This window comes from Pelecanus crispus, chromosome 15, assembly GCF_030463565.1.
Source record: "Pelecanus crispus isolate bPelCri1 chromosome 15, bPelCri1.pri, whole genome shotgun sequence".
Classification (NCBI taxonomy): domain Eukaryota; kingdom Metazoa; phylum Chordata; class Aves; order Pelecaniformes; family Pelecanidae; genus Pelecanus; species Pelecanus crispus.
In genome coordinates, this window is record NC_134657.1 from 7,376,071 (window position 1) to 7,396,726 (window position 20,656).

General features: G+C 43.6%; 1 protein-coding gene across 2 annotated transcripts in view; it reads right to left on the reverse strand.

Annotated features, from left to right (window-relative positions):
• Positions 1-20,656, reverse strand: part of DVL1 (dishevelled segment polarity protein 1) — a 105,219-nt gene that overhangs the window by 53,154 nt on the left and 31,409 nt on the right. For both annotated transcript variants that reach the window (XM_075721515.1, XM_075721514.1), the window contains exon 2: positions 11,304-11,373. In XM_075721515.1, the coding sequence (XP_075577630.1) occupies positions 11,304-11,373 (70 nt within the window). The remainder of the gene's footprint in view (positions 1-11,303; positions 11,374-20,656) is intronic.

Below are 20,656 nucleotides of genomic sequence, written 5' to 3' on the forward strand. Positions count from 1 at the left end.
TGCAGAAGTCATTGCTCAGTTCACCGTCCGTGTCAACACTGCTCACATCAGCAACCGGACTTGCAATCTGAAGCCCTAGTACAGGCACAAAAGCAAACTTCACACCAGGCCATTCTGCACAGTTGTCGTGGTTCAGCCCCAGCCCCAGCTCAGCACCACGCAGCCGCTCGCTCACTGCCCCTGCCCCGGTGGGATGGGGGAGAGAATCGGAGGAGTAAGAGTGAGAAACACTCCTGGGGTGAGATAAGAATAGTTTAATAATTGAAATAAAGTAAAATAGTAATGATAATAATAACAATAATGATGATAATAATACTATACAAAGCAAGTGATGCCCAATGCAATTGCTCACCACCCGCCGACCGATACCCAGCCAGTTCCCAGCAGTGATCGCTGCTCCCCAGCCAACCCCCCCAGTTTCTATACTGCCCATGACGCCGTATGGTATGGAATGGCCCTTGGGCCACTTTGGATCAGCTATTCTGGCTGTGCCCCCTCCCAGCTTCTTGTGCCCCTGGCAGAGCATGGGAAGCTGAAAAGTCCTTGACTGGCATAAGCAGCACTGAGCAACAACTAAACCATCAGTGTGTTATCAACATTCTTCTCCTACTAAATCCAAAACACAGGACTGTGCCTGCTACTAGGAAGAAAATTAACTCTATCCCAGCCGAAACCAGGACAACAGTGTAAGCAAATTCAAGTGGTGGAAGAGCGATTGGTAGGAAGATGGCTGGGCTCTCAAATGCAAGCAAAATTTAAGCTCCCCAGACAGAGGCAAGCAGTGACACCAGGCCAGTGAATACACGGTGTCAGGGGAGCCTTGTTCTCTTCCAGTGCTACTACTGGTCTTCAGCGAGCCCGCGGATCAATCGCTTCACCTCCTTGTAGCTCCACTGCCCTTTTTCTCCTCTACACCACATTTGGTTATGCTTTTCACTTAATTATGGCAAGGACTGCCTTTTCGAGCACTCAGCAGACATCTTGACAAACTCACAGAGGCATTAAGCCAGCTCAAGAAATCAGTCTGTTCAACAGGCATGGCTGAAGACACCAGACAACAAGAACCAGCCTGGGAAGGGAAAAGAGCTAACACTGATACACTCTGCTCTCATATGCCCATCTGGCTAAATATTTATTAGTCTATCAGCAAGAAAACTACAATATTTAAATTCTCTCTGCTACTGAGAGCAGCAGCAGCTCTTGGTATTTCTCTCAGCTCAGGGAGAGGTAAGGGACTGATAACAGTAACTAACAAAATAACCCAAAAGAGTCATTTTTACTTCTGACAGCAACTTCAGAACAGCCACATTCCTCTACAAGTTGAAAGTAATTATTTCCTATAAAGTCACAGACATCTCAAATCCCAAGTCAAAGCTTCAGAGACACGGCCCATTATCCACACGAAGGATGCTCCCGAAGGACCAATTGCACAAAAGGACTTACTGATAAGGCCCTTTTTTCCACCAGGAATTCCGTCAAAGGCAACAGGACTCCACATTGCTCGAAGGCCTGCACAAGCCTATCAGGAACGTGATGCTTATTTTAGTAATGAGAAATCATCTATGCCGGGTAGGTTAGGCTTCCCCCTTTTTTCCTGCTGAAAACTACAATACAATTGTTCGGGGTTTGGTCCAACCACAGACCATAGATACTCAGAGAATGCAGGATCAAGCTTACAAAGCCTGGAAATCAGGAGCTGTAACAGGCTAAAAGGAACAACTTTAAGAAAACTGTGGCTGTCAGGTAAAGAGTGACCTTCGTCAGTGTTCAGAGACAGAAAGATGCAGAATGGGGTTCAAAACAAAATTGTCAATTTTCTCTGTGATTTTATCATCTGCCACCTTCTATCATTTTAGAGAAGATATTGTGTCTTCATGAAATATAACATCTCAGATTACTCCCAGCTTCTGTTAAGCATCTCAGGTGTTTGTTTATGGCACAGCACAGCAGACTAGCTGTGACACAAATTCGATTTCACTGACTGCCACTTTGCAGCAAGTTCTCTTCAAGCACAGGATTACCTACCTCTTAGAGAACACGTGGAATAAGAACAGGAGGGAAAAGAAGGATCTGCAATCCTGTACTCCTATTTCCATGTCTCACCCTTCCAGATTTTTTCAGCAGGTTGGTGACTGTTTTTCTGAGAGCTTACACGTTCCTCACCCCTGCTAAAAACAGGTACCTGTGTACATCAGAGCGATGGAGAGACCTGGGTTGAGCGTACCCATGCTTCTGCAAATGATAGCAAGTAGTTCTGCCGCATGACTAAGGAAGTAAGATTTCCTTACAGGCCTTTCCTCCACCTTGTGCTGATTACAGTTAGAAATAGGACAGCATCTTTCAATTCAAACTTGGGCTAAATCTAATTTGAGAATTCTTGTGCATATCAGACCAGAACCACCCAACATTACTTTAGCAAAGAGAAGACGAGAAGATCGTAGAGCTTTGAAGCTTCCTCGTTCAGCACATTCTTTCATTTTTTCTTCAAGTCCCCCATCCTGCATGGTAACCCGGCTGCTTCCTCCCCATCTCTTGCTCACAGAGATCCTAGCACTCCAGCCCCAGCTGCCCCTTAGAGGAATTTCATTCTCCTGTACTAGGACTCAGATCCTTCCCTAATAACTCATTCAGGTACCCCAAAGCTTCGGAAGGTTTTCAGTGATCCCGCCTCCCTTCTTTATATGCTCTAAACATTATGGAAGAAGATACAATATTGTGTTAATATCCTCCCCACTTTGGGTCAGATCTGGCGCACGGCTCTCTATTTTCTCCTGTCAGCAGGTGAATGAGGGTATACATATAATCTGTGAAGAGAAGAAACGGGGCCTGAAATCAGTTCATTTTATACATGAGAAATCAACAACAAATTGCTTCTGTGGATTTTCATTCCCTGCCTCAGTTCTGTGCTGAAAGGCAACAATGCACTTTGCTGAAGATCATTTAGCAATCCTGAAGCTCCCATGTTGCCTTGTACGATAGAAGACTAAATGGTTCTACCCAGCAATTTTAATTGCAGTTGCAGATACAGTGTCTAAAAAGCTTACGTACAAACAGGACAAGTATTATCTGTTGGCACCCAGATAACAGAGAAAAAAAAAAAAGACAAAGGCTCACACAAGGCTATTACATCACTGCCAGCCAATAGGAAATAGTGCATATTCCCAGCAGCCAGTCAGGGAATTGTTCCCAGATGTTGCAAAGCCTTCCTAAAAAACACAGATAACAGCCAACTGACTCCGTGCAAACTGCTGGCAGAGGCCACTCGGCTGGCTCCGATCTGCCAGCAACCACAAACCAATTCTTTCCACATTCCCAGCTTCCACTGGGAGGCTGTCCCCGGACCGTGCAAAGAGAATAGAAAAACATTTTAAGCTTTTGCACAAAGCCTGAAGGTAACTTATTCTCTTCCACGCAAGCTATTTTTCTCAATTGCCCAGTAAGGACCTGAACCTGAAAAAAACACAAATGCATGAATAATGTTGCTCAGGTAAGCAGTCCCAAAGAACTCAAAACTAATTATCCCCTGAGAAAAACTGTATCCTATGTTTTGTGTGTGTGTGTGTATGTGTTAGCAGAATAGGCACACGTATCAGCTATTTTTTGCAGAAGATGTGTTTGTGTATGTGCTTTTACAGTAATAACTACTAAATGAAGAACTCTGCCGTACAATTAATGCTAGTCTCTATATTGTTGAAAAAACTAAAGGTCAACCACTGAAAAGCAATCTAGTAAGTAGTAGCCCTCTGTCCCAAATTATTTAGTCCTTAAAAAAAAAAAAAAGAAAAAAAACCCACCAAACCAAAAAAACCCCAAAACCAAACCAAAAACCACCCTGAAATCAAAAGGACAAGATTTAAGATGCAGAGGAGAAAAACAAGCAGGACACGGGAAGGATGGGGAGGAGGTTTAAATAGTTCATTAGGAGCAGTGATTCTAATTCAATACTAATCTAGCTGTGCATTGAGTTCCCAGGGCAGCAAAAGTAAGCAACAACTAAAGACTTGCAGATCCTCCCTTGAACATTTTCCCCTATGGAAATCAGTCCTGTATATGACACCAAGATCAAAGTTCCTACCTATGACAAATAGAAGGATTCAAATGTTATTAAAAAAGATGAAAATCTCAAATTTCTAAATGCCAGTCATCTTGTAAACTTCAAAGTAGCCACTGCATCAGTCAAGGGAGGAGGTGCAGGGGAAGAGACAGCTGAAGTGTATCGTGGGCACTTAATGTTCCGATTTTAAATACGTCATCTTGATGTGAAATACACACATATACATTGCAGTAACTTACAGTGAGGATGACAATTATCACAAACGGTTTTGTGAAAGAACCCCAAGCTGTCTGCTACCAGCTGATGCACATTTTATAACACGGGAGACAAAGAAAGCTCAGGCCCGTCATGTTAAAAACCAGAAAAGGAAAGAGCCCTGCCCAAAACACAGTTTTTCCTATAGGTAAAGACCAATTTCACTAGCCTTGAAATATATATATGCAATTATCTGTTAAGTTCCAGTGAATAGGATATTAAAGGGTTCAAAACTGTCAACAATTAACTTACAGTAAGATTTACATAAAACTCCTCCAGTAATTAGCAGCAGAGAGGCAGATAAGCAGTGCAATTTTATGGGTGTTAGTGTGGAAAAAGTAATTTGCAATTCGTAATGCAGGTCAGACACAGATGTTTCAGCTGATTGTTCAGCAGAGTGAACAGCCCTTGTCAGCATCATCTGCGCAAGGTGCGCTACACGATCGCTGAGAAGAGAGCTGTAAACTGAATCTAAACTAGGGGGATATGCATATAAATTTGGGAACAAGCTGACGGGCGGCAAGGAAGGAAACAGTCTAAGTCTTTTGAAGCAACATATCTATCCATACTACCTGCAACAATCTACGCTGTCCCTGCCTCAGCCGAAATAGCTGGGTTTATAACGCATTATGCCATTTGCTGCCGAGCAGCAGTCTGTGAAGAGCCGACGTGGGTACAGCACTCACAAAAACCTCTACGGTCCTAATTCTCTGAAACGATTAATTTAAGCCATGCATCTAAACTTTGCTTTCAGATCTTTGCAACAGCACCATTCTCACTATTAGAGACTTGGCTACGGACTCAGACTGAACTGATTATTGTGTGTTAAGTTCCTGGGCTGGCATTAAGAAGAAAAACTATTCGCTATTTATCATTGAACTAATGTTATTTCATCTAAAGAAAAAAGGCAAATTGAACTCATTCTTCTCCCGAGGAAAGGACGTAAGAAATGAAGGAGGGATTGTGTTCTGACTTGGGAAAGCTAAATTTGTCTTTATATTGTCTATTAAGGGCAGATGAGAAACTGCCTGAGTCTCACCATTAAAGAGGATGATGCAAGTATCAGAAAAGCTACAGAAGAGCAGTGACTCCATTCACAGAACAGCTGACGTTGCAATGGCCCTCTGGAGATCGTCTGGTCCAGCCACCCCACTCAAAGTAGGGTCAGCTTGAGCACGCTGCTAAGGACTTTGTTCAGTCAGGTTTTAGGTATCTCCACGCATGACGACTGCACATCTCTGGGCAAGCTGTGGCTTACCACCCTCAGAGTAAAAAAGGGTTTTTTATGTTTGAGCGGAATTTCCTTTATTTCAGTTTGTGCCTATTGCCTCTTGTCCTGTCACTAGTGCTGTTGAGAAGAGTCTGGCTCCGTCTTCTTTACTCCCCCCATCAGGTATTGATACGCATCGGTAAGATCTCCCCAAGCCTTCTCTTCTTGAGGTTAAACAGCCCTGGCGCTCTCAGCTTCTCCTTGTATGCCAGGTGCTCTTGTCCCTTCAGCACCTTCAAGGTCCTTTGCTAGACTTGCTCCAGGGTGTCCAGGTCTCCCTTGTTCTGGGGAGCTGTCGGGGTTCAGCCCCAGGCAGCAGCTCAGCACCACGCAGCCGCTCGCTCACTCCCCCTGCCCCGATGGGATGGGGGAGAGAATTGGAGGAGTAAGAGTGAGAAACACTCCTGGGGTGAGATAAGAACAGTTTAATAATTGAAATAAAGTAAAGTAGTACTGCTAATAGTAACAGTATAATAATGATAATAATAATAATGATACACGAAGCAAGTGATGCCCAATGCAATTGCTCACCACCCGCCGACCGATACCCAGACAGTTCCCGAGCAGCAATCGCTGCTCCCCGGCCACACCCCCCCCAAGTTTATATACTGAGCATGACATCGTATGGTATGGAATAGCCCTTGGGCCACTTTGGATCAACTCTTCTGGCTGTGCCCCCTCCCAGTTTCTTGTGCCCCTGGCAGAGCATGGGAAGCTGAAAAAGTCCTTGACTGGCATAAGCAGTACTGAGCAACAACTAAAAACATCAGCGTGTTATCAGCATTCTTCTCACACTAAATCCGAAACAGAGCACTGTGCCTGCTCCTAGGAAGAAAATTAACTCTATCCCAGCCGAAACCAGGACAGGAGCCCAGAACTGGACGCTGCACTTCAGACGTGTCCTCACCAGTGCTGACTAGAGGGGATTACTGCTCTCAAACTGCTGGCAGTGATGCAGCCCAGGATGCTGCCGAGCTTTTGCTGCAAAGGCCCATCCTGGCTCACAGTCAATTTGCTGTCCATCAGGACCACCATTAAAGGTTCAAGAAAATACAATGTTAAGTTTTTTTAAAAAGCTACCTTGCCTGTACACTCATTTTTAAAAACTGGCAAGAAGAAAGATTTTAAGATTAAGTAATCAGACTATGAGATATCTGCTGCCAGTTACAGAAGACTTTCTACATGACCTTGAAGGGAAAGAAAAAGAAAAAAAAAACATAAAAAAAATCTCTGTCTCAGTTCCCACCCATAATATGGAAAAAGCAAATAGTTGTGACATACAAAGAAAATAGAAGACTGAGGTCTCTAAGGTCTCTAAATCAGCAACTGTGTCTCCCACCATGCACATGTACAGTGCATGGCACAAGGAGAAAGAAAGGAGCAGAGACATTGATCTTAGTTGCAGCCTCCGAGCAAAACTGTAACGTAAAAGATAGGAATTGGTGGGAAGACGTGAAACAAGGTGCAAATCCTTGGAGCAAGGATTCCGCATTCTTCTGTGTTTGGAAAGCAGCCAGCAACCTATACTGGAACAGGAATCACAGTAAATTTAATTAATTCTTAAAATGCATTTCAGAAATTGTAATGTTTCTCTGAAGTTAAAATAGTAACAGTCACAGAACTCGTGTGTGTGTGTGTGTGTGTGTACACATATATATTTTTGTTCTGATCTTACTGTTCTTTACATTCTCCTGGTTTTCAGCTGGAAAACAGAAACAGCATATATTTTCATACTTCATACTATTTAAGAAGCTGGGAAAAGAATTTAGCTCTCAACTTGAGATCAAATGCCCTTGGGTTTTTGGTTGGGAGGGGGAAGGAGGAAGAGGTTAAAGAATTGGGATGTAAAGGGGAATGAAATAATCCACATCCTTACTCGTATGGAACGGGTTGGGGTTGGGGGTTTGTTTTTGCTTAAACTCCAAGAACACTGGCCCTTGTTAGAAGAACCTGAGTCATATTTTGCTGCACAGAAGAGCCCAAATAGCGTATACAAGTGCAGAATGAAACATTGGTGTTTTGAATCACCAATGCAAAAGACACATTCTTTGACTCAACCGCATAGATAAAAACAAGCCCTACCATGCTCCTGAATGCATTGGGAAGAAGAGCCCCAGCTCAGGGATGCAGAAGGCAATCCAAATATCAGCCTGTTGTTTGAATTAATATTTATCAGTTCAGCAGCATAGGAGAAAGAGGAAGAAACAGGGAGGGAATGACACTGAGGAGCAAATACTGTGCAAGTGTTACATACTGAGGAGGAGAAAAGGGCTTCTCGGGATTAATTTGCTCTCCTGATAACTACTATTCATTTCTACCTCTTTGCTTTTAAACCAGATGCTGCTCTCACGCTATGGCAACGTAAATGACAACTTCATAGCCTTTTTTTGTCTGAAGCTTTCGGGATGCTCTTTTCAGCTTGTTAATAACACATGAAATCCCTTTTTGTACAATCTATTCCCATACTGTCAGAACATCATGCTATAGCCCCCAGTAATCCTTGGACTGAAGACAAAACCAGCACCACCAACACTCATAGCTCAAGCGTATCCTGAAAGTAGCATGTTCAGCAGCACTGAGCCCTTCAGCCGTCTCCAGCCCCTCATACCACGCCAGCGGCCACTAGCACGTATGTTCAGCCGTGACCTGGGGAAGTTAACACCATCGTATGTTCAGTTCCCGCACAACGGACGTAAGCCAACAACCTCATTAAGAGGTGCTGTCTCAAGGAGACACCTTGTGCCGTCTCCCACAGCACTCTAGGTGGACCATCAGGTCTCAAAGCCCATGCTTGTTTATTTAAACATTAATTTTATTCTCTAACGCCAGTGATTTTATTCTAGAGAACGAATACGTCTTTTTGACAACCGATTTACTCTTCCATGGAGCACAACACATGGGGATCTTCCCTTCTTTGTGAAGGCAAGTAGGCAGATCCCTGTGGGGTTCATTTCTTTCCCCTGAGCACTGCCCAACAGCGCAGGTTTATATCAGCATCACTTTGCTATGAAACACTCATCGATTTTCAAACCAAGGCATTTAGTTGCCTAACACCCACTGCTGGGGTAGAAATATATGGCTAAGTCCTAGGAACAGCTTTGAAAGTCGCACTGGTTATTAGTCAGCTATTGCTGCTGAGTCAAAAGGTTGGAGCACAAAGGCCAAAAACAAGGTATGGAGGTCCTACCAAAAAAAATAGCTTTTCCTGCTGAATGCATCTCCCAGTGACAAAACAGCTAACTTTTCAGAGAGTACAGAGTGAAGGGAGAACATTCTCCCAATTCTTAAGACCTCAATTTAACAGAAAATCTAATAAGTGCTTAATATTCTGTACACATTTGGGTGTGTAGGAGGACTAAGGTTAAGTACGTGCATTAGAAAGCTATGAGCCTTGCTTGCCTAATACTAAGAACCTGTTGGGACTACACAGTTGCCAGAGTCTGAGTGCCTTAAAATTGAAAGCGATCAATGGAGTAGAAAGAAGTGATAATATTGCATCATACAGCTGAGCTCAGTTCATCTGCCAGCCCTTGCCCTCACATGAGCGATGCTTTCAGCTGCTTAGAACCCAGCAAGAGCTGTATTTGATGAACCACAAGGCATCATTACTTAAGAACAATCTCGGAATCAAACTGATGATTAAAAGACACATTGCACTTTCCTTACACAATAACAGAATGTGCACATGCACTCTACTGCAGGCAACAGCAAGCAATCGATACTGTATTTGATTTTATAGTGAAAGCACACCTAATCCTGTCTACAAGAAGCCAGGCTTAGAAACTTTAAGCTACTCAGCACGATTACATGCAAGGCCCAGGCAGATTTCCTTATCCTGTATAACTTCCGTGACTGGGATACTGAAATATTTTAGGGGTACTGGTTGTAAACATGTGAGCAAAATCTTCAACTCCTAAAATCAGCATAGAACTGGAGAAATAGATGGAGACATGGCAGTTCATTCCAGCTGCGAACCCCAAGTAGCCCCAGTTGTCCTAACTGTGCAGTTGGAAAAAAATCTTGTAAACCTGCTTAACTACTACTACTTTTCTTGCTTACCTTCATGCCACCAGGAACAGGAAGACTGCAAACATATACCCAATGCTGAAAGGCTGTCCAACGTCTCTAGTTACTTCAGCAGAGCTCTCATGTCATGGCGCTATGATTTCTAACCCTACTTGCATCACTTGTTGAAGCCAAGCCCTTAACAAAAAATCATTTCATACTCAAGTCAGCCTTGAGTCTGGGGGAAAACAAACAATTCTTCTTGTCCTCTATTGTGTTCCCAATACCAAAGTTTGTAAGGTCAGCTTGAAAGAGGATATGAAAATCACAGACTATATCCCAAATGCTTTTTTCATGTTAAAATCTAAAACACTAGTGCCCTCTTTCCTGCCTAAAGGTGCACAACCACTTTAATCAACCTTGACAGTGGTAAACCACCTATCACCAGGCAGAGAAATATATTCATGTAATGCCAAACATCAAATTTATCTGTGTGTTTATCTGTGCCCCAAACATAATCTGAAAGTGGGAATTACTATATTTCGCACAGCAACCCTGGGGATCAACAGACTTTTATTGCATCTCCATTAAGTAGATCATAACGTGGCTAAAGAACTAGGCATGTGGAGAAGCGACCAGCTATTACAGTAACAGCACAGATTGTACGCTGCTGTGCAGCACTCGGCTCGGCATGGAGTGCAGGTCACCTGTTCGTTAAATGGGAAGCAACCCAAAGGGCTGTGTAACACTTAGGAGATAGTAATTAATAACTATAGTTAGGTGACAACCAAATACCATGGCATATTGGAGAAATTAACATAATAAAAACAGACAAGAGAAAAAATAAGGGAGATGTGATCTGCTGAGCAGCACAGTAACTGGGATGAACAGCTGGATCAGTGACTTCCTCTATAATTGGACAAATTACTTACAGCCCAAATTCCTTTGCTCTCCTTATTTTTCCAAGGCTATCAATTTTTGTGTCTTTTTACTGAATGCATGCACAATGTTTATAGCTCAGAGATTTAAACCTCATTTAAACCTTCCAGGCACTACCACAATACCAATACATTGAAAGTAACATAACCAAAATCCCCTAGAATGTCACATTTAGCTGTTTTTTAATAAGTTGTTTTGGCTACTTAGCGACAGTATTAAAACTCAGTGATTCGGCAGAACTCATTAACTGTGTAACACAGACAGAAGTGTGCTTCCACTCTCCTACCAACAGCAAGCTGGCTGTTACACTTAACCTTACGTTGTGGGACAAATTTTTTTTTTTTTTAAACAAGGATTGGAGCTTGGCTCTTACCAGTTTCAACAAAAGGTAAGCAAGTAAATGTTTTTAGAAGCCCAGCCTTATTTTGTGAGGTTTTACAGCATTATTTCAGAGCCCTCCATCAGATTCAGTAATACTTAGGAGGCGGGGAAGCGAGACAACAGTGGGAAAGAAAAGATGACGCAATATGTTGCTAACATTAAAGATTTCACATTTAAACCACCTTTTCAGCCCTTCACACCTTTGTGGACTTCACTCTAATTTTTAAAATAGATTACTTAATAACAGGATGTTACAGATATAATGAAAATCTAAGCCTTTGCTTCCATGTAATTTGAGATTCAAGACACTTCTAAAAATCAGGGTCCATGTACCACCTACCCTGCTACTGTGCCCACCGTATCAAACACCACATGCACCAGACACATGAGCCAACATACCCAGGACACCACTCTTCCATTGAAGCAAGGTAGCTTTGCATTGTCATCTGAGATCTCCTCCTTTACCACCCTGGAAAAAAAAAAAAAAAAATAGGAAGAAAATCAAGAGTTTGAAATGACATCAGATCAGAAGGGACAGAGGTTTTATCAAATGGTCCAGGAAAAATACAAATTTTTACTAAAATGTTGCTATCAGCAAGTGTTCTACGTTTAAAGAATATGTGACTATTAGAACAAAGGAAGCAAGTAAAAATAAAGGATAGACTAGTACCTTTCCAGACAACCATCCCAAACTGGTAGGCACAAAAGTAATTACAAGCATTTTTCCCTACTTTGGAGTCTTCCACATCACCACAACTTTTAAAGATCTGATGGTGACTAAAATCCCACTGTGCTGGGCAGTCTCTGCGTCAGAGATCACAGATCACAAGCTGAGGCCACTCTGTCGGCAAAGAAAGGACTGTTACCTCCATTTCCTAGACGGGATTTGGAGCCAAAACACAGCACCTTACCCCCAAGGCACTGAAGGAGCTGCGGTAAAGCTTCATATTGAACCCTCATCTCCTGTACATCATAGAATCATAGAATCGTCTAGGTTGGAAAAGCCCTTTAAGATCATCCAGTCCAACCATTAACCTACACTACCAAGTCTACTCTAAGCCAATCAAGGGTAGACTAGACTAAACCATGTCCCAAAGTGCCACATCTGCCCGTGTTTTGAACACTTCCAGGGATGGGGACTCCACCACCTCTCTGGGCAGCCTGTTCCAATGCTTGACCACCCTTTCCGTAAAGAAATTTTTCCTAATTTCCAGCCTAAACCTCCCCTGGCGCAGCTTGAGCCCATTTCCTCTCGTCCTATCACTAACTACTCGGGAGAAGAGACCAACACCCACCTCACTACAACCTCCTTTCAGGCAGTTGTAGAGAGCGATAAGGTCTCCCCTCAGCCTCCTCTTCTCCAGGCTGAACACCCCCAGCTCCCTCAGCCGCTCCTCATAAGACTTGTTCTCCAGACCCTTCACCAGCCTTGTTGCTCGTCTCTGGACACGCCCCAGCACCCCAATGTCTTTCCTGTGTTGAGGGGCCCAAAACTGGACACAGTATTCCAGGTGCGGCCTCACCAGTGCCGAGTACAGGGGCACAATCACCTCCCTGCTCCTGCTGGCCACAGCATTCCTGATACAAGCCAGGATGCTGTTGGCCTTCTTGGCCACCTGGGCACACTGCTGGCTCATGTTCAGCCGCTGTCTACCAACACCCCCAGGTCCTTTCCGGCCAGGCAGCTTTCCAGCCACTCCTCCCCAAGCCTGTAGCGCTGCATGGGGTTGTTGTGACCGAAGTGCAGGACCCGGCACTTGGCCTTGTTGAACCTCATACAGTTGGCCACGGCCCATCGATCCAGCCTGTCCAGGTCCCTCTGCAGGGCCATCCTACCCTCGAGCAGATCAACACTCCCACCCAATTTGGTGTCATCTGCAAACTTACTGAGGGCACACTCGATCCCCTCATCCAGATCATTGATAAAGATATTGAACAAGACTGGCCCCAAAACAGAGCCCTGGGGAACACCGCTCGAGAACATCCGAGAAGCAGCTCAGCCTTCTTCATTAACTCACGCTCTCTTCCCACTCTTGCTAGCCACGCACCCCTCTTGGGGTGCCTCCTTCCACTCCAGGATGGTTTCAGAACGGTTAGCAAGGCTGAGGGCTGGCCCCTGGCAGGGCAAGAGCTGACTGACATGGTCAAACGCAGAGGTGCAGCCGTGGCTTTGAGCTCCCTCCCCGAGCCCATTCCTTTTTAAACAGATGCGATGCCAACACAGCATTCAGCTAGGAGCCACTCTGAAGGCTTCTTGAGAAAAAGCTTAATCCAGAACTCAAACACTTATAATTAAAGAGAATAAAAACAGCAATTTCTTGCACTAGCATAAGGATTTTCATAAGGTTTTCGATTCTGAAGACACTGACTATGACTCAGTATCTCAGAATCAGCATTTGTTTCAACAGTTTAAGATTGGTCACAGCCAAATGTAAATGACACAACTACTGAGAAAACAGAAATGCTCCCATTTCATTAGACTTCATTCCAAGCTCCCAACTCAGCAGCAACTGAAGTTACTCGGACATTCCTGTTCTTCTAACGAGCACAGTAACCAACATGGCCCCCTTTTAACAACCTCATATTCATTTATTCAGCCATATATATATAAAAAATATATTTATATAAATATATATAAATATAATAATATATAATATATAAAAATATATGATGTATATATTATATATATAAATATATTTATAGCTACAAAAAGATACTCTGAATTCTTCAAACAATTTGGTGCTCACTCGTCCTCCTAGAAAGTAAAGCAATCACGTTTTAAGTCAGCGAGATCTCTATCAGGTCTGCTGGAAGCAATGTGAGCCTCAGGTCTCCTCTAACTCCTGGCCTAAGCAGCCTGCACAGCTGAACGCGCTCTAGGCCTCTCCAAATCCCATCCAGGATCTGGAAACAGCGGTGCTGTTGACTACACCATGGTCACTTCCTCTGGGATCGTCCAGATGAAAAGAGCAGGTTCAAATCCAACTAGTGGTTCGGTACTACTGGGAGTAATTAGTTACTGCCTTGAAGCACTCTTCACAACAAGCTCGCAGTGAGCCAGCTTCTAACTCTACAAATCAATTAGAAATGTCATCTTTCAGCAGGGCACTTAAAAACATATTTTTTAGGACTTCTGCTTTAAGCTGGAGCGTTCCAATTTAAAGCAGCAAAGGCTGAGATTAAGAAAACCCTGCATTTGCGTCAGCTTCCCTAACAAACCTCCCGCATTTGTACAAGGCCGTGATCTCTCAGAAAGTGGTTTTTGTCTTTAGAGAAGAAATAGACATTGCTGGTGGCTTCTGAAGAGACCATCAAAATGCGACATTTTAAAAGAATCACCATTTCAGCAACTAGCCTGAGTGGTGCTTCAGTTTTCAACCCGTGTTTTATTACTTAATTTAAAATCAGAACCATTGAACTCTGCTAATTCTGAAATCCTGAGTGTAGAATTTGGTAAAACAGCTGGGCTGCTTCGTTGTTACAGTTCAGTAGTTTCAGTGTAAGATGAGGCAGTTCTCAATCAGTGCTATGATGGATTCTCTCTTTTTGATGATGGTCCACAAGACAGGGCAGAAATGGTCCATGTTATCTCTTACAACACTTTGGTCTGGTTATCTCTAGTAAAGAGATACAGATGAAACACAGGGCAATTAGCTCCCCATTTGGTTTCTCTGATTAAGGGTAAGAATAACATCACTCTTCAAAACAGGAGCCCACAGAGTCACCATTACACAGGACTCCCTTCTCATACCCTCACTCCCACAATAGGACATGAATCACTTTTGCCTAGAAAGCAGACCTTAAGGACAAGCTTCCTTTCAGGCCTTTTTTTTATTTTGAATCTGCAAATTGGAGCAAACTCTAAAGCCAGCATCTGGCAGAAGCAAGGCAGCCCCAGGCAGGGCAGCACAGAGAATCCCACACTACACCACACGCCCTGCACAGCAATTATTGAAACCTGAAGCCCTGCGCAAACATCTCTTCAGATGCTACTGCTGCCTTCCTTGTAGCAAGATACTTGTGGATTCTTCTAATCCTACAAGCCAGGGCTCAAGGAGGGCTGAAATGCAAGCATTCAAATGCAGGACTTGCCAAATTCCCATTTCAGGCAGCCTCACGTACAGAAATACTCCCACACAACACAGCAAGCTTGCAGAACATTTCAATCTGTTTTAGTCTCTTACTTCAACAGAGGAGTAGTCCAGGACAGAGTTTACCTGAACTCAATCCACAGTAGTCTATTTATCAGAGTTACAGAAGAGCATCAACCTTCACAAGCCCGTGGCTTCCTTTAAACGCAGAGCTCTCCTCTTCCATTTCTCCCTGCATCCAAATAAACTAAGGCTGTATGACAGCCGAGACCAAAAGCACACTGCTGCTAAGTCCTGGGAGTCCAAGAAAGGGCTTGTTCCATGATTCTGAAGAGCTAGGGATAGTCACAAAGGTGGCTGCCCAGGTCAGGGAGAATTAGTTGGGTTTTTCGTTGGGCTTTGGGTTTTTTTAATATTCAGCTTGAAGAAACTGAGCTAACTAATGGAGAGTCACTCAGCTGCAAAACATCAGGTTTGCTCTTAAATATAAGGCTTTACTACTACATGTTGATGTGAATACTCAAGACATTCTTTTTGTTACCTAAGGGTTCCAACCAAAATTGGGAATCTTTTGAACAAGGCACTGTACAAACAGACAGGAAAGCTCTTCAGCGCGGGGACTGTCTGAACAGGGGTAGAGAGGAGATAGGCTGGTATGTTTATACCAAGTCAAACAGCAGACCTGTAGCAGAAATAGATTTCTGGCCTCGAGTCCCTACACAGCAGAACAGGGACAATGTGTTTTTGACAATCTCTAAGCTTTAAAAAAGCCAACCTGAAGTCTAGTCAAAGTCAATAAAAATTTGTGGTTCCACAACCACATTTTCCTTTATTTATGTTTTTGTCTTTCTTGTTGCTGTGTAAAAAAACCCCACAATAGCCACAAAGCAACTGACTATGCATGAAACGGTGTCATATTATGAGGGGGGAAAAAACTGGTTAGGAAGGAGACGGAGAGGAGAGGGAGAGGAGAGGGAGAGGAGAGCAAACGGACAAAGAGTTTCCTTCCATCTTACTTTTGGAAAATTAGGAATAAATAACACCACCACTAATACCTTCATTTGCACATTTTAATCCATTTTTTAAAGGAGGAAAGAACATTCTCTTCTTTCTCCACATTTATTTGCATTGTTAATGGCTAGGAGTACAATATTAGGCAGACTTCACCCCTGCCCTATTATTGGAAAGAAAAACATTTTAAAATATTCATTTAACTCCTAATGCACCCGTCCTCCCTTCACCTTTTGGCAACAGGAAACAGATCATATGATTTCATTATTGGTTTTAGTCATTTGTACCTAGACTCTAAAGAGACAATTAAGAGTAAACTCCCTTGAAATCAACAGATACTCAGTGCTTTAAAAACCTTTGACAATTCAATGAAGCTCTCAGACCTGTAATTCTGGAGCTGCAAACTCTATGTGCAGACAGAGGATTTCAACATTTGCATGGATCTCCAGCCCCAGTGGACTGACTCGAAATCAGACATTATCTGTTGTGTAGAGTCCTGGAGAGAACACTCACTCAGCAAAGATCCATTTGCAGGATCAGCGAATAAAGATGCTGCAATAATTTTATCTTGGCAGCTGCACGTTTTAAATGACAGTGTCTCCACCACCACCACCACCACCCCACCCCACCCAAGGAAATGCCACTTACTGCATCCCAGAAATCATACGCAGAAGTTCTGCACCAAGCTCTTAAGATTTAGGCAGAAGTCAAGCACTAAAAACCATACTGATTGTGAGGTTCTCTCCAGAGAAAAGGCTTGGGGGGGTCTTTCTAAAATTGACACATACGGTGGCAGCCAGGATATCCCTGCAATACTGCACAGACTGGTTCAGTTGTCCTCGTGATGGAAATGAGCACACTGAAGTCACCACTTACAAAACAACGCACTCTATCACAGCGTTAGCCTTCTGCTGCAGCTAAAGGGAACAACTTCCAGATCTGTTGCAACTTGAACTACTAAATATAGCCTTGAGCTATGAGGCAAGAGAATGACAGACTGTAATTCCCAGCTTGCTTTGGGTAGCAATCAACAGTGCCAAGAACATCAAAGACAGCAGCAGCCACTAATTTCAAATATCACTGTTTTACAAATCATTATTTGTAGTAAAGAGGCAGCTCCTTTCAATTCTCGGGAAAGGAAAGCAATGGAGAGAAGGCAAGAAAGCAATATAAATGGTTGCAGCCATGCGCTTCAGTCTGAGGACAACTCTGTATTCCAGAAGACGTCTTTTGCTCTACAAGAACTTAGAAGCAATAGCAGAGGGAGACCCATGCCGTTGTCTGCTTTTGGAACACACATGGTCTGCTAGGAACTAATATACACAGCAGCTTAAGACCAAGGTGGGTAAGGCCCTGAGTAATGGGTCCACAGCCTAGACCCAACCCAAGCTAGCATGGCAAGGAAGAAGAGGTGATGCATCTGATTTGCCAGAGACCTTCTACTGAGGTGAAGAAAAGTCTGTTTGTATCGGATGTGGTCCACTGTGGAGACGTGACACCAGTGCTCTCAAACACGATCATTAGCAGACTTGTGTTTGATAATAAGAACAAAGACCATCTGATACCAAGAACCACACCTCCTGCTCTCCAGAGTTAAAGCTTCCCTTCAGAAGAGGGGATATTTGTTTCCTGGGTCACATCCTGCCTCCTGGCAACGCTGTGCCTCTGTAACTGCTGGCAAGGTGGGAACACACGCAGTCTCTATGCCAGCACACAACCTTCTGCTTAGCCCAGGTTATGAGCCACTCTGGGTCAGAGAGAAGAGAGCAAATAAACACCTACCCACAAAGCCATTTACAAAGCCACCACTCAATGAACGCCAAACGGTGGCAGGACCACCCAGTCATTTCCAGATCGCTTGGGTCGCAATACCTGCCAGCAGCAGGCCTACACATTGCCCTGCTGTGCTCCAGCTCTACGTGATTCTCCTTTGCAAAGGGGAGGGAGGGGAGACTCTGCCAGCACACCAACAATTTAGAGATTTTTCCTCATTGGTGCAACGTTTTCCTTTTCACCGTACTCTAGAAAAATCTCGATGCACAAGATATTAGATCCTTTAGTTCATCCTTCAAATGCATCTACCGGGTAAAAGGAAGGTGAAAGAAGAACACAGGGGGACAACTCACCCAAGGCCACACAGTACATCAGTGACAGATCGTGAAAAAGACGCCACACACTTTAATACCTCCAAGCACCTGCTCTACATTGTCAGCAAGCTCCCCACTACCAAATCTCACATCAATACAGCCTTCACTTCGAAAGACTATGTGCAAAAAAGGGTGTGGATGTGTGGGGAAGAGGAGGAGGGAATAGTTCTCAGAAGCTCACATCCTCTGCTTTATTTGACTTAGAGGAGATTTAAGAAGTAATTACTAAATGAAACAATCAGTGTTGGTAACAGCCCCTCCTTCCCCTCACTTCCTGGAATTGTGTCTGGATCCTTTGACTTTGCTACCACCCTACTCTGCACAAAGAGGTATTTGTGCATTTACCAAAAGCAGTCTTGTTCACCCTCACATACCTCACCTGTTTCTATGATAGGTTTATACTCCTGCTTACCCTCCCAGTATCCTGATTTCTTCTCTTCCTCCAAGGAGGATTTTAGCCCAAAGACCAAGGATTGTTTAGGCTTACCCTCACTCTCATCCCTCTGCCGTTTGCTGCCTCAGAATATATGCTGACTCCATATTAAGAATACCAAGTGAACCCCACAAACCTCTAATGACTCTCTGATTCATAAGCATTTAGGCAACTGGATATTAAACACTGGGTTTGATAGTGTTGCATACACTTACATTTTGATTGCATCATGCACGCCTGCGAGAGACTTAATCTCCAGAATTAGCTAGATCATTTTTTTCTTTCTACTCAGAAAAATGCGGTTAACAAGGAAATTCCCCTTTGCTTGATCCACCAGTTGCAGGCCCAATCCTGCAAGGCCACATACATGGGAAACGCAAGGTTGAGGCAGCAGCGTGGCCCCTACAGATTCGTTCCAGGTTAATGCGTACCATGCCACAAAGTGCGCATCCTGATACACTTTAGCACCAGATTAATCCCATCCTGTCACTGTGATTATAATCAAGTCTTTTCTTAACTCTTTCGTATTGTCCTTTACCGATGGGAGAAGGGGGAGAGAAGCTTCATTCGTTGCTTTTTATAACTTGCTTGGAGATCCTTAGAGAGAAGGCAAAGTAATTAAGCCATTTGTTCTATACATATCTTCAGTGACTCCCGTCACCACAAAGGCAGGTAAGAGCTTATTCAGATGTTAGTTTTGATTCACAGAATCATGTAGGTTGGAAGAAAAATGCAGGGGTCATCTAGTCCAACCTCCTGCTCACAGCGGGTTTAGGTTGCTCAGGGCCACGTCCAGTCAAGTTTTGAGTATCTACAAGGATGGAGGCTCCACAACCTCTTTGGGCAACTTGATTCTACTTACGAAGCAGCAGTTTTCAAAAAAAGCTGTTTAAATTAGCAAAACCATAAGTAATCGTAAATCCACATTTGCAGTGTGTTAATACTAAGGGAAGCTATTACTAATAGTTACTAATCTAACTATTCGTTAGATTCTGCTAACTGCTTCGGCAGATTCTAAGCTCACTCAAAAGCAATTGCTGCTTTGGAAGCTCCCAACTTCTAATGTGCTTTGATAGGTATTTGCACATTGGACTAGCAGTCAGAACTACAGTAGTGTTTCTGCTTCATAGAAACTCTCTGACTTCACCAGCCATGAAAAATATTTTTAAAGCTCTTCAAGAGGAAACCCTTTCTGAAGAAGATCCAGGCTTATCAACCACCAAGATGCAGGGGCATCTTGCCTGGCAATATCAGGCCAAACTTCCATGCAGAATATAAACATCTCTGAAGATCAGACTGTTCACTACAACACAAAAGCCAATGACAGAGGACAGCCATTTTTAGGAAAACCTAAATAAAACAAATAAAGACATGCAGTTCCTTTAAGGACCGTTTAAATTGCAGAATGCACACAGCAAGCCCAGCAGCAAACAGCTGACATGCACAGAGAGAAAAAACCTCTCACCCTTCTGATCACATGACAAACTGCAACTACGCAACAGGAATCCAAGGCTGCAGCTCTAAAAATAGTCTTTCTGAAGCTGATTAACATTTCAGTTTGAATCTGTAATGCAGAATTAAAACTCTAAGCTTTTTGTAGCTGAGGTCACAACACAGAGAGCCTTTAGCCACCCTTCCAACTCAGAGAAATGAATGAAAATAAAGCCACCCGCTGAATATACAGGTGAGGCGTGGCTAAGATATAATGTTTATTCTGGAAATAAAAAAGAGGGGAGGAGAAGAGAAATCTTTTTGCTGAGCAGATAAACACCGTAACGCAGTGCAGCACAGAACGGCTCTGCTCAACACAAAAGAGCCGCAGCCTTCTGCGATGCACGACTGCCTTGGATCCTGTCTGCACCCCACTGAGCTAGCGAGCAGGAAACGATGTTGCGGCATTCTGAGGCAGAATGCGCTTCTCTACCGAAGGCTCATGCCAATCACTCCTCAAAATGCCACAAAGCCAGAGTGGAACCAGGGTTCTCCTTTTTAGGTTGTTACTCATAAACAACACTGACAGTGCTTCGCCCTTCCATATATGCACTTTTGTATGCCAACTCCCACATAAAC